The sequence below is a fragment of the Xenopus laevis genome, chromosome 2S (assembly GCF_017654675.1).
Source record: "Xenopus laevis strain J_2021 chromosome 2S, Xenopus_laevis_v10.1, whole genome shotgun sequence".
In the NCBI taxonomy this organism is placed as follows: domain Eukaryota; kingdom Metazoa; phylum Chordata; class Amphibia; order Anura; family Pipidae; genus Xenopus; species Xenopus laevis.
The window spans coordinates 10,538,577-10,552,390 of NC_054374.1; the positions used below are offsets into that span (position 1 = coordinate 10,538,577).

At 34.9% G+C, this 13,814-nt stretch overlaps 1 protein-coding gene across 9 annotated transcripts in view; it reads left to right on the plus strand.

Annotated features, from left to right (window-relative positions):
* The window catches only part of robo2.S (roundabout guidance receptor 2 S homeolog), a 654,191-nt gene that overhangs the window by 568,165 nt on the left and 72,212 nt on the right, over positions 1 to 13,814 (plus strand). For 6 of the 9 annotated variants that reach the window (XM_041583357.1, XM_041583363.1, XM_041583359.1 and 3 more), the window contains exons 7-8: positions 2,120 to 2,131; positions 10,701 to 10,825. In XM_041583357.1, the coding sequence (XP_041439291.1) occupies positions 2,120 to 2,131; positions 10,701 to 10,825 (137 nt within the window). The remainder of the gene's footprint in view (positions 1 to 2,119; positions 2,132 to 10,700; positions 10,826 to 13,814) is intronic. The other 3 variants (XM_041583358.1, XM_018248845.2, XM_041583365.1) reach the window with 1 other exon arrangement.

Genomic DNA, 13,814 nt, shown 5'->3' on the forward strand with positions numbered 1-13,814 from the left:
ATGTTGATATTCAAGGCATGCGATTATTGTGTTCTTCTCAACGGAACACTTCAAGTCTAATTAATAAACACATGCTTTTAGAATCACAAGCACATTCTGTTTAATCACTTAACTAGTACTTCAGTAGCACAGCACTTGTGTCCCGAGTCAGCAGAATCCGTTGGGCTAAGAATGAAAGGACAGAAAGAAAAACGAATAGAGAATCAATATAAAATAGCAATTAATGAAAGCAAACAGGTATAGCCTTTAAGATCATTAATGAGCCTTTCTTAAATCCTTCCCCATGATGAAATCATTTAATGTTCATCTGTTTCTGAGTAATTTTCTTGTTGATGTTGCTTGAGAATGAAAACAGAAGGGCTAAATGATCCTTCTAGACTTATAAGTATAAGTGGACTAGACTAAGTCAACAACTAGTTTTTAAATTAGCCCTTTCTGCTGGTCTGCTACTTCTTTCTATTTATTTGTAGCACTTTCCTTGTGTGCATAGCTAACTCCCTATATAAAAAAATGCACGGATTTATCACAAATTTTAAAAATTATGCATTGATGATTTTTATTCTGCAGCTTGAAAAAAACAGAGAGGAAGTTCTTATGGGTGCTATTGCAGACTGAAAGACTGAAAGATGAAAACTCACACCGATAAAACAAATAAACGTGTGACTTTTAAAACACCAAAGTCACTTTTGATGACTAAAGCATGCCCACTGAAAATATGTGTGCTTTCAATCAAATTTTGGGGGAAGGTCAATTTTCTTATTGTCTTCTAGATATGGTCATTAGCCAATAAACTGCATGGCTATCTTTACTCTATTTGTTTAGCCTTACTACTGGCAGTGCAATTTTGAGACAAATATAGCTGTATTGGTCACTAGTGGGGGGAACATTAGGTTGATCCAATGATCCATTGTGTATAGTACCAAACGCTATAGGGCTCTGTGCAGTGTTTTTAGATTGCATTGGTCCAATGTGGTCCTCAACCTACCAGATCATCCTCCTTATTTAGGGGTATATATAGTGAATAAAGTACTCACTATTGTAAAATATAAGGATATTATATGTCACCGAGGAGTTCCATGACCGTGCTTTTATACAGGTCATGGAACTTCGAGGTTACATAGTTACATAGTTAAATTGGGTTGAAAAAAGACAAAGTCCATCAAGTTCAATCCCTCCAAATGAAAACCCAGCATCCATACATACACCCATCCCTACTTTTAATTAAATTCTATATACCCATACCTATACTAACTATAGAGCTTAGCATCAGAATAGCCTTTGATATTATGTCTGTCCAAAATATCATCCAAGCCATTCTTAAAGGCATTAACTGAATCAGCCATCACAACCTCACTCGGCAGTGCATTCCCCAACCTCACTGTCCTGACTGTGAAGAACCCCCTACGTTGCTTCAAATGAAAGTTCTTTTCTTCTAGTCTAAAGGGGTGGCCTCTGGTACAGTGATCCACTTTATGGGTAAAAAGGTCCCCTGCCATTTGTCTATAATGTCCTCTAATGTACTTGTAAAGTGCAATCATGTCCCCTCGCAAGCGCCTTTTTTCCAGAGAAAACAACCCCAACCTTGACAGTCTCCCCTCATAATTTAAGTCTTCCCTCCCTCTAACCAGTTTAGTTGCACTTAGTCTCTGCACTCTCTCCAGCTCATTTATATCCCTCTTAAGGACTGGAGTCCAAAACTGAACTGCATACTCCAGATGAGGCCTTACCAGGGACCTATAAAGAGGCATAATTATGTTTTCATCCCTTGAGTTAATGAGGTTACTTCTAATATCCTTATAAGGGGTACTTTATTTATTATAATACACAACTAATTTTAGTTTAACTGATGACATCACTTAGAGTCATTTATAAGGATATAATTTACAGCATATTCAGGGCTTTTGTGTATTATATGTTTTTTTTTTACATCTGATGAAGATGTGTAAATAAGTCTTAAATATTTTTTATATGATATGCTTTTTAGTTTAATCACAAAATGCATGCATGAATTCTGAAATATTTATTGTCCATTTGTCTTACATTGCATGTCACACATTCTTACTACCTTTCTTTTAATTTCTTTTTTTATGTTCTCTCACCATCATTATAATGTCTTCAGTTCGCCCTGTTGGTAAGTGACCATCCTTTTTTTTCAGTTAGCATGGCATTTTGAAATATTCTATCTTCCATTTAGATGCTTCAAGGTGTTCAGAATTGCTTTGACATTTCTTAGACTTGGGGGTCCATTCACTAACTTCGAGTGAAGGAATAGAAGAAAAAATACTTCAAATTTCGAAGTGTTTTTTTGGCTACTTCGACCATCGAATGGGCTACTTCGACCTTCGACTACGACTTCAACTACAAATCGAATGATTCAAACTAAAAATCGTTCGACTATTCGACCATTCGATAGTCGAAGTACTGTCTGTTTAAGAAAAAATTCGACCCCCTAGTTCACCACCTAAAAGCTACCGAAGTCAATGTTAGCCTATGGGGAAGGTCCACATAGGCTTGGCTATCTTTTTTTTGGTTGAAGGATAATCCTTCGATCGTTGGATTAAAATCCTTCGAATCGTTCGATTCGAAGGATTTAATCGTTCGATCGAACGATTATTCCTTCGATCGAACTATTTGCACAAAATCCTTCGACTTCGATATTCGAAGTCGAACGATTTTAATTCCCCAGTCGAATATCGAGGGTTAATTAACCCTCGATATTCGACCCTTCGTACATCTGCCCCTATATCTCATACTCGGCTTATCTACAGTTCATAAAAAAATGAGATGCAAATTGCTATGAAAAATAAGCTAAATATGCATATGATACAATGGTACCAATGGTATTGGTGTTTTTTCACTGCAACTGTTACAGAGACAAATTGCGGTGATTGGATGTAAGAGAATTACTCTAGTAATATGACCTACTTTCGGCTTTAATGATAGCTTTCATCAATTAAAAGCATTGTCTATTATGTTTTTTTCACTTCAGGTATAATTAAAATAACTCAATATTTGTTTAATTTTAGCCACGCCTCTCGTTAGTGTGAATATAGTGGACCCTCATCTACTAATGCTGGTAGATGAGGCCCACAGCTTAATATTTTGAAGTAGCATGTATTGCACTTTTACACACTATTTTGAAGTGACAGTGGTAACATTTTCTTCAGGCAGACTACCTCCAGGTAGTTCAGGATAGTGAGAAAATCCTTGAACACCCCAATTTTTAAATGGTTCTATATATTCTAAATGAGCCTTAACTGGGGCAGTGCTGGACATTCTCCTTTAGTTCTTGAACAACTCTATACTATACATTTTTGTGTATTGTTTTATAAAGACAATGTTCCAAGTCCCTGCTGATGAGCCGCTCCAAAGTATCACGCTTCAATTACCATACTTCACTCAAGGCATGGGGAATTTGTGTAGATTTGAGCCAGACACATGGATTTATATCTATCTTGTTTTAATTGGACAACAAAACCTGTATTATTATTTTTTTAGCAAACCTTACTATCCCATATGGATTTTTATAGGTAGTAATTATTTTGTGCCACCCTTCCTCAGTTTTATTAAGAACTCTTAATATGTTGATTAATATCTACTGTGAAGTATAGTGATGGGGAGGGAGTAAAATCATACTGTGGCACTGCTTTCATTAGCAGAAACGGGTAACAAATAAGAGGCCAAACTAACTCTGGCAAAACCAGAAGTGTCCTACTATAGAACACTTAATTCATTGATTCCAGTCCAGCTGAAAATCAGTCATGTGCAAAGGTCATCCAACAATCCTTAACAACTTTGGTGTGCAATGCTGGTGCATACGTAATGCAAAATCCTAAAGCTGTTATAATTGCAAAAGATGAGCCTACAACATCATGATGTGTTATTTAAACAGCTTTATTTATTATTTTTTTAACAAAACATCTACATTACATCAGCACAGAATAGATCGAGGATCTGAATACTTTTGCAGGCCACTGTATATATATATATATATATATATATATATATATATATATATATATATATATATATATATATATATATATATATATAGAAGCTGATTATGTAGGGAGATAAGGTAGTTGAGTTGCTAAACAACACTACTTTCTTAATGGGTACCTGATAAATCTCTACCATTTGCCACAACACTACTGCAATTCAAATGATGAATCACATAAAGGAACTAATCATGTCAAGCATAACATAAAAACAGAGTAGGATGTTAAAACTAATGTTTTATAACAAGACCCCCTCAAGTGTAACCAAAAGGCTTGATTTTCAGTGATTCTCTCATTAGCATTTAATTAACCAGTGAAGCTAGTGCAAATGACCTCTGGGGAATCTTTATAAGATAAATGTTAACTTGAAAACCAGACCATTTGATTACTATCTAAGAATATATATAAATAATAACTAGGGGTGAACTATAGAGGTGTTAAGTCATACTAGTCATACTAGTTGTAGCAGTAGATGCTGAACTATTATATTTCAAACATAATTAGTACATTGTAGTGGCTTTAAACCTGCACTGTAAAATTCAGTCTAGTGAATAAAGTAGATTGCCATATTTTCACTTTGGTCTTGCCATATTTTATCTCATGCTGTGACAGCAAACTCTTTTTTATAATATAAGGCTTTAATGTTTGTAAGCTTTCTTAATTTTGAAGGCGGGGGCTCCCCCTGCTGTTCATAAGTATGATTGTTTCCCTGCTCAGCAGTTAGGGACCATCTGACAATTCCTATCCACAGCAGTAAATGAAGGGAGAGTTTCACTGCATACAGTCAGGTTTCTTATAAAAACGGTACACATTTTTTAATTAAAGTATATTGGAGATAGGTTTCTTTTTCATTAAAAAAAGTAAAAATGGGATTTTATTTTTTTGCCTTTCCTTGTCCTTTAAACTACTGAGACTGGGACAGAGTTTTTATACACATAAGGACTTTTCATCTTGATGACACATTTCTTTTCTTAAGCTGGCCACAGACGCAAAGATCCGATCGTACGAATCAACATATGATCCGACTTCCCCATCTTCCGACCTGCCAATAACCATTCCAATCAAATAAAGTAGAAAAGAACAGATCAGCCGATGTTCTGCCCCTGACAGCAATCGTACGAAAGTTAAATCTGACAAAAGCTAGTGACAGTCTCCCACTGAAAATCGTACGATCGGCAATACACGCAGAGATATTACCAGCAGCCATCAGAAATCATTTAACCTGTCCAATTGACCAAACAACCAATCTCCGCCGGACGAAAAATGTCAGGACACATGGTCCGTAAATCGTACGAATCCTCAAATTGTAAGATCAGATCTTTGTGTCTTTGGCCAGCTTTAGGCTAAAGGCTAAAGTACCCCCAACTTAATCCCCAGGAACTTCTTTCCAGTCATAAAGTATACTGGTTAAGCTGGAATTGTTTTGTAATGAGCTATGCAAGTTGACAACAAAACTTCCCTTCCTTCCACAAATCTGCCTTTATGAATAAAATATGAATGGAATATGTATTTGTTTTAAGTGATCCAGCCCTAAGGCATACATGTTCCATCGCAAATTGAATATTTCATCAGATAAACCATTCCCTTAAAAAGGAATGTTTACTGTATATGATAAATCATCCGAAATCTCCAATGTAATCATTTGAATCATTTCAGCAAAAAAAAAAACTCTTCTGGACTAATTGACTCCCCTTTACAAACTTAACCCCTTCCTTTGTGTTCATTTTATGCAATATTAAATTATTCGGTGTTTTGCATGCAGTGTGAAATTTATGTTGCCAGTTAAGTTCTATTTTAAGAATGATCCAATGTAGAGGCATAACAAAAACACATTTTCACATTCAGTTCCTATATTTCTAATATGATGAAGCCTCAACATTGGGTGCTGCATAGATAACATCTACACAGTTCCCTTAAAGGGATACTGTCACAGGAAAACATGTTTTTTTCAAAAAGCATCAATTTATTGTGCTGCTCCAGCAAAATTCTGCACTGAAATACATTATTTAAAAGACCAAACAGACTTTTTTTATATTTGATTTTAAAATTTAGCATGGGGCTAGACATATTGTCAATTTCCCAGGTGCTTTCAAGTCATGTATCTTGTGTTCTGATAAACTTCAGTCGCTCTTTACTGCTACACTGCAAGTTGGAGTGATATCACCCCTCCCTCTCCTCCCATCAGCATCCTAGCAACAGAACAATGGCCAGCTAAATAGATAGCAGCTACCTGATACCTCTGCTGAAGGATTTTGTTGCATTGCTAACGCGCTCCCTATCCCCACCTAGTGGTAGAAACCCCTGCTTTTTCCTTCTTGGATGCTATTCTCATGTCTACCACTAGGGGCTAGGTTGTGGTAAATACAATATATTCAATAGCTGTTTCAAAGCAGTTCCATCCAGAAGTGCTGGCCCCTTCTCAGAATCAGGCATAGTTCACTGAGGTGATGCCTCCACACCAGTATTACATCTACAAAAAAATACATTTGTCGATTCAAGAATAACATTTTAAATTGTAGTGAATAATGTACAATGTAAACAGTGTAATTTAGAAATAAAAAGGAAACCATACAAATTATGACAAACTCCCTTTAACCACGTTATAGGCCGCTATGGTACTGATCCATTTAAAAAACCTAAAAGTCTACTGGTTGCTTATACAGGCAATTTCAATAGTATATAATATATTCAGAATGCTACATAAAAAACATAATATTTGAATAACAATTAACTGTTTTTGTAGAATGGATGTCATTTGGACTTACTCTATCTTCCACAAAGTTTTTCACAGGTGTAAACTGTCCAATATCTTTGTTGATTAAACCTTCCCCCAAATTCTGGACTACTGCAACCTAACGCTAAAAAATACTATACAAACTCCATAAATTTCAATGCAAGGAGAGATCAAAACATGAAAACTTTAACAAAGTATGTTTGTGTCAAACAGCTAAAAGTCTTAGATCAATATCATTTTGCTGCCAACCAGCCTATCTGGAAATCTCACAGGCACACAGAACACTCAAATTCACCCCATGGGCCATAGATAGTACAGGAATGACTTTGGGGTACATTTACTAAGCTCGACTGAAGGATTCAAATTAAAAAAACTTTGAAATTCAAAGTATTTTTTTGGGTACTTCAACCATCGAATAGGCTACTACGACCTTCGATTTAGATTCAATTTGAACAAAAAATCGTTCGACTATTTGACCATTCGATAGTCGAAGTACTGTCTCTTTAAAAAAAACTTGGACTACCTACTTCAGTAGTTTAAACCTACCGAGCTACAATGTTAGCCTACGAGATGGGACCTTCCCCATCAGTTTTCTAAGCTTTTTTTGATCGAAGTAAAATCCTTGGTCGATCGATCATAGGATTTGCGCAAAATCCTTTGAATTCAAAATTCGAATTCTAAGGATTTTACTTTGAGGGATTATTAACCCTTTGCGTATAAAATCTAAAGATTCCATATCCACATAGTAATGATATTATATACATGGTTGTCCATTTATATTTGAGTATCAGACAGTATGGGCCAGACATGAACAGGCAAAGCAGCAAAGGGAGATAGAACAAATGAGACTCTTGATTGATTTGCAAGGCAAATATATTTACTGAAACAATCAAGCTTCATAACAATTAAATACAGTATAAAATGGAGTGGATGATAAGAAAACTAAAGCATAAACTGTAGGGCAGTACCAGAGAGATGTATTCACTGTACAAGTTATATAAGAATAGCAATAATAGCATTTTTATATACGATTTCTTACCCTTTGATAATGTACATGTACATAAAGGAAATGAAAGAGAATAGCAATGTTTACTATGTCATTATTGATCATTATGTCTATTCTAGAAGTTGACAGACACTACTTTAATTTGCTTTGTATAAGGTCATGTTGATGATACATCACTGTTTAAAAACCGACAGTGATAAATTCCTGCTCATGAAACAGACCTTATGTTTAGCTGCGTGTAGTCCCCTCTTTAATACATTAATAATGATGATGTATTATTTATGCCTTCTAAAATATTTATCAGTCCCACGACAAAACATGCACATGCAGTAAATGGTTTGTCAATGGCCACACAGGCATTTTGTTTTTTCACTCGAGGCCTGAGATAAGCAACAACATACCTTCAACATTCTTTATTTGTATACTGTAAAGGGATTGATCAATGTATGTCCCTTGGGCCCCAGTTTTACTAATACTAAATTATTTGCAAGTTCATACAAATTGAAAACTGGGGTTTTTCATTAAAATTAATGTTAATGTTAAGTTGCTAAGCCACCCTATATGGTCCTAACCAACCCTACTTCATGGTAAACTCCATATAATAAACCCCATTTTTTTTTCTATAGGCTGACGCCTGGCTCGGTTGCATTTCTTGGGAATAGGCTTGCACTTTCCTTCATGGCAATGTGACGTTTTTTATTCAAGAAATGCAACCGATCAAAGAGCCATCTTGTGGAAAATATTACTGCAGTCAAGTAGTTCCACAATACGGAGTTGATTGTGACAAAGTAGAGTTAATTGGAACAGGATTCTGTTCTGAATTTAGCAAAATCCCAGCACAATTCCTTTGTTCATCGTGTTCAGTCGAGCTGAATACAAACTCCAATGTCATGTGACAATTAAAAATTAGAAGACTGTGCAAATTTAGTTTCAGATTTGGTCTTGTTTTGGGGCCAATGTATGTGGAGGATTCAGTATACCGTTAAGGAAACAAATGATAGATTTGCCTCCAGGTCTAAATTCTAAATTGAAATAAATTCTTATAAAGCAGAAAGTGCTGATACACCTACTTTAGTTTTTCTATAGAGATATGTCATTGGTTGCTTTAGTGACCGTTTCAATTTGAGAATTAGAAAGAGGATTCATGTGCTTTGCAGGCTGTGGCTTTGAGTGTGATGTATATTCCAATACCCCCTGCTAAATAAGCAGATGGAATGCCTATGAAAAAGCTATGAAAGCCACATACTGTATAGCCTGAATAATAATAATATGTTAAAATATGTTTGCATTGCAAGGTGCAGCTTTGCACAAAGCTCCTGTCTCATTATTCTTCCTACCTTGTCTTCTGATTTATCCCTTCCAGACAAATCTATTGAAACAAGCTCTAGAAATTAAGTTATTAACCTCAAGGTCCTTCATCCCCTCATCCTAGACCACCTCGCACATGGCCTGTGACTTAATTCATGTTCAGCAACTGTATTTCCATTCTATCCTACTCACCCTTGCATGCCATTATTAGCATGACACTGCTTGTGACTGACATTGATTGACATCTGTGCTCACTGACTGTATCAGAAAGGAATCATGTACCATAAGGAAAATGGAATTTAAAGTGCCCTGTATTTAATATTTCCTATGCTTTACGGTGGTGTGTACTCAGAATACTTTGTGCCCAGCGAACAAAAAATGTTTAAAGGGATACTGTCATGGGAAAAAATTTTTTTTTCAAAATGAATCAGTTAATAGTGCTGCTCCAGCAGAATTCTGTACTGAAATCCATTTCTCAAAAGAGCAAACATATTGTTGTATATTCAATTTTGAAATCTGACATGTGGCTAGACATATTGTCAATTTCTCAGCTGCCCCAAGTCATGTGACCTGTGCTCTGATAAACTTCAATCACTCTTTACTGCTGTACTGCAAGTTGGAGTGATATCACCCGCTCCCTTTTCCCCCCCAGCAGCCAAACAAAAGAACAATGGGAAGGTAACCAGATAACAGCTCCCTAACACAAGATAACAGCTGCCTGGTAGATCTAAGAACAACACTCAATAGTAAAAACCCATGTCCCACTGAGACACATTCAGTTACATTGAGAAGGAAAAACAGCAGCCTGCCAAAAAGCATTTCTCTCCTAAAGTGCAGGCACAAGTCACATGACCAGGGGCAGCTGGGAAATTGACAAAATGTCTAGCCCCATGTCAGATTTCAAAATTGAATATAAAAAAATCTGTTTGCTCTTTTGAGAAATGGATTTCAGTGCAGAATTCTGCTGGAGCAGCACTATTAACTGATTCATTTTGGGAAAAAAATTTTTTCCCATGACAGTATCCCTTTAAAGGGTAAAATGATTTAACGGCTTTATGTTACCGGTGGGAAAAGCTGAACCTGTACTTTTTCTAATTGAATTTTTCATTAGACCTTTGCGAATAAACTGCGAAGAGGAAGGAGTTTCCAAATGGTCCTCTCTATCTATGATGCTCTTTGATCTGCTGTGATATAAAAATTTAAATTATATTAGTAGCTTGTTAAGTCATTAAAATTTGCAGTAGAGCACTGGATTGTCTTTTGATGTGACCTTCCTCTCACTTCATTACTGATGATACAATTCGTGTCCCTGCTGTAATTTTAATAATAGATAATAACTTAATAACTTACTAAATAACTGTCTAAATACATTTGTGTGTGTATAAAGCATCGGTTAAATGTTCAATAACACAAGTAAACGTTATAAATGATATATTATTTTTCATTGTTTTATTCTAAAGAGGACAGGTGGATTAATTTGTTTGACCTGTGGCTAAGAAGATCCAAAATGAAATGCCACTATTTTTGAAGATATCATAAATGTTAATTAAAAATAGCAAGTTTTAATTAATTTTAATGAATTGTTTTCTTCGATCATGTGCATTTTTTTTTTATTATGAAATGGCTTTATAGTGGATATTCTGCACCTCTACAGCTCCTCCCCAGTTTGTAGTCAGACCACGGGACCAGATAGTGGCACAAGGTCGGACAGTAACGTTTGGATGTGAAGCTAAAGGAAATCCTCAACCAGCTGTTTTTTGGCAAAAGGAAGGAAGCCAGGTAAGTAAAAGAAGGTGTTCGCACACAGTCTAACCCATGTTGCACTACTGACCATCTAGTAGAATAAGTAAAATAACAATGCCTTCCTACATTTTAAAAGTGACCATCTAATAGAACTATACATTATTATTATTACCAAAAAATATTGGCAGTGCTTAAAGGGTTAGTTCACCTTTAAATTAATGTTTAGTATGTTTTATAATGGGCAATTTTAAGGGGCCCATTTACTAAGTTCAAGTGAAGGAATAGAATAAAAAAAAACGTTGAATTTCAAATGTTTTTTTTGGGTTAATTAACCCTCGATATTCGACCATAAGTAAATTTGCCCCTAAATGTTCATTTGGCCTTAGTTTTCTATTCCTTATAGTTTTTTAATTATTTGCCTTTTTCTTTTGACTCATTCATGACCCCAGCAGCCAAAAACCTTTGTTCTGTGAAGCATCAATTTTATTGTTATTGCTATTTACAGTATCTTTCTGTTCAGCCCCTCTCCTATTCATATCCAAGCCTCTCATTCAAATAACTGCCTGCTTGCTAGGGTCATTTAGAACCTAGCAACCAGAAACCTGCTGAAATTTAACTGGAGAGTTGCTAAAGAAAAAAAGCTAAATAATTCAAAAACCACATAGATTAAAAAGTAAAAAACAATTGCAAATTATCTAAAATATCAATCTCTATATCATACTAAAAATTTGGCGAATTTATTCGCCAGGCGTGAATTCGCGTCAATTTTTCACGATTTGCCACCGGTGAATAAATTCACAAAATGGGTGAGAAAGTCCGCTGGTCAAAAACGGACACCGGCGTCAAAAATGAGACGCCGGTGCCGTTTCACAAATTTTTCACAGTTTCCGCGATTTATCCGCGAAGCAAAACGGCGCAAATTTGCCCATCACTACTAAAAATTTATTTGAAGGTGAACAAACCCTTAAATACTTTATGTTCTGTGGTATCTACAGTGCTACACTTAAGTAGCAGAGTACCAGTCTTAACACAGACTATTTCTTGATATTTCTAAAATAATGAGGATCTATGAAAGGATTATATAATAAACAATTCTAAACATGTGATAATGGAAATATTGCGACTTCTCCAGATTGGACGTTTGTTTTCACACAGTGGGACATTATGCCATTAACTGTACACATCCGAACTACCATATTATAGTGAAACATTGGTAGAAGGAAAATGAAAATACCTTTACTTTGGGTTTTAATTTTCCTCCAAAGCAGAAGATTATGAATTTTCATTCCTTTCATTCCAGTGTGTGCTGGAAGCTTATTAGCAGTTATTAGACTTCCCAAGATAGTCATATACATAAATTTGACTTTTCACATTTTCTTTTTCTAACTGAACAGTTTTTTTTGTGTCCCGACAAAAATTATATTCTTCGATATAATAATGCACTCAGTTTTTATTACCTTATTATAATAACATTTCCAGTCCATAAAACAAGTTTTCCAATTACTATTTCTCTCATTCTCTTGGACTTTCATTGTCTTTTTCATTTTTTCAAAGTCTTTTATCACTATGTCTTTCGCTTTCTTTCCCTTAGTCTGTCTCTCCGTATCTGCCCCCCTCTGACTTTGTTTTTAATCTAAGTTTGACATGCTTGATCTTACCTATTATTATATGTCAGAGTCACTTGGCATTGCATATTCTAAAGCAAGTTCTAGAAAGTACGTTTATAGTGGTAAATGTGACTTTTGTAAGGTGGGCATCTATTACAATGCAATAATGAAAACAGCTTCTAATTAAACAAATGCATTCATTTCAGGATTAAAGTCATTTACTCTAATGAAATAGAGTTGATATCCTATACTGGGTCATACTTCAAGGGAAAAGCATTTTAGGGTGACACTATTTGTTTAATTGGACATTGTTTCCAACGTATTATACGATTTTGCTTTAGTCAATTACACTCATGGGTTTAATTACAATCATTGCAGGTATTTTTTTGAAAAGTAAAGAACTAAGGGGCACATTTACTAAGGGTCAAATTTCAAAGTTAAAAAACTTCGAAATTCGACCAACGAATTTGATACTTCGATAGTCAAAGTATTTTTTCGATTGAAAACGACCGTTTAATCGTCGATAGATCGATTAAATCGTTTGATTCGAACGATTTGAATGATTTTTAAAATAAATACTTTGACTTCTAAAAACTGGCCAAATACTGGCTATAGGTTCTTGAAGTTTTTTCTGGTCATTTTATATCTTCTTATTACTTTGATATTCGAAGTTTTTGAATTCAAAAATTTACTCTGAATTCACTTCGACCCTTAGTTAATGGGCCCCTAAGTTTAGAAACTGATAAATGTAATAAAGGTCTCTTTGTCTAAATGTTATATGAAATAGATTTATCTACTGTGAGTATGAATATAATATTATTTTAGAAAGTTCATAAAACATTTAAACATGATATGATTTTAGTTCATTAACATGAATGAACCCATTGACCAAACTAAGCCATACACATGGATAGGTACAGTATATAGAAAATGGTATAAATCACATTGGGGCATAATAAATTTATAAAACATATGTTAATACATAAATGATCATTAAAAGCAGTCAAACTCACCCTCCTGACCAGGACTAAAGTCATTTTTTAAAGAAAATAAATAATAAAAAAGGTATGGGACCTGTTATCCAGAATGCACGGGACCTAGGGTTTTCCGGATAATGGATCTTTCTGTAATTTGGGTCTTCATGCCTTAAGTCTACTAGAAATTCATTTAAAAATTAAATAAACCCAATAGGCTAATTTTGCCTCCAATAAGGATTAATTACAGTATATCTTAGTTGGGATCAAGTACAAGCTACTGTTTTATTATTACACAGAAAAAGGAAATCATTTTTAGAAATTTGGATTATTTGGATAATATTGAGTGTATGGGAGACAGCCATTCCGTAATGCGGAGCTTTCTGGATATCAGGTTTGCAGATAAGGGATCCTATATCTGTATTCAAAATAGATTACTAAACG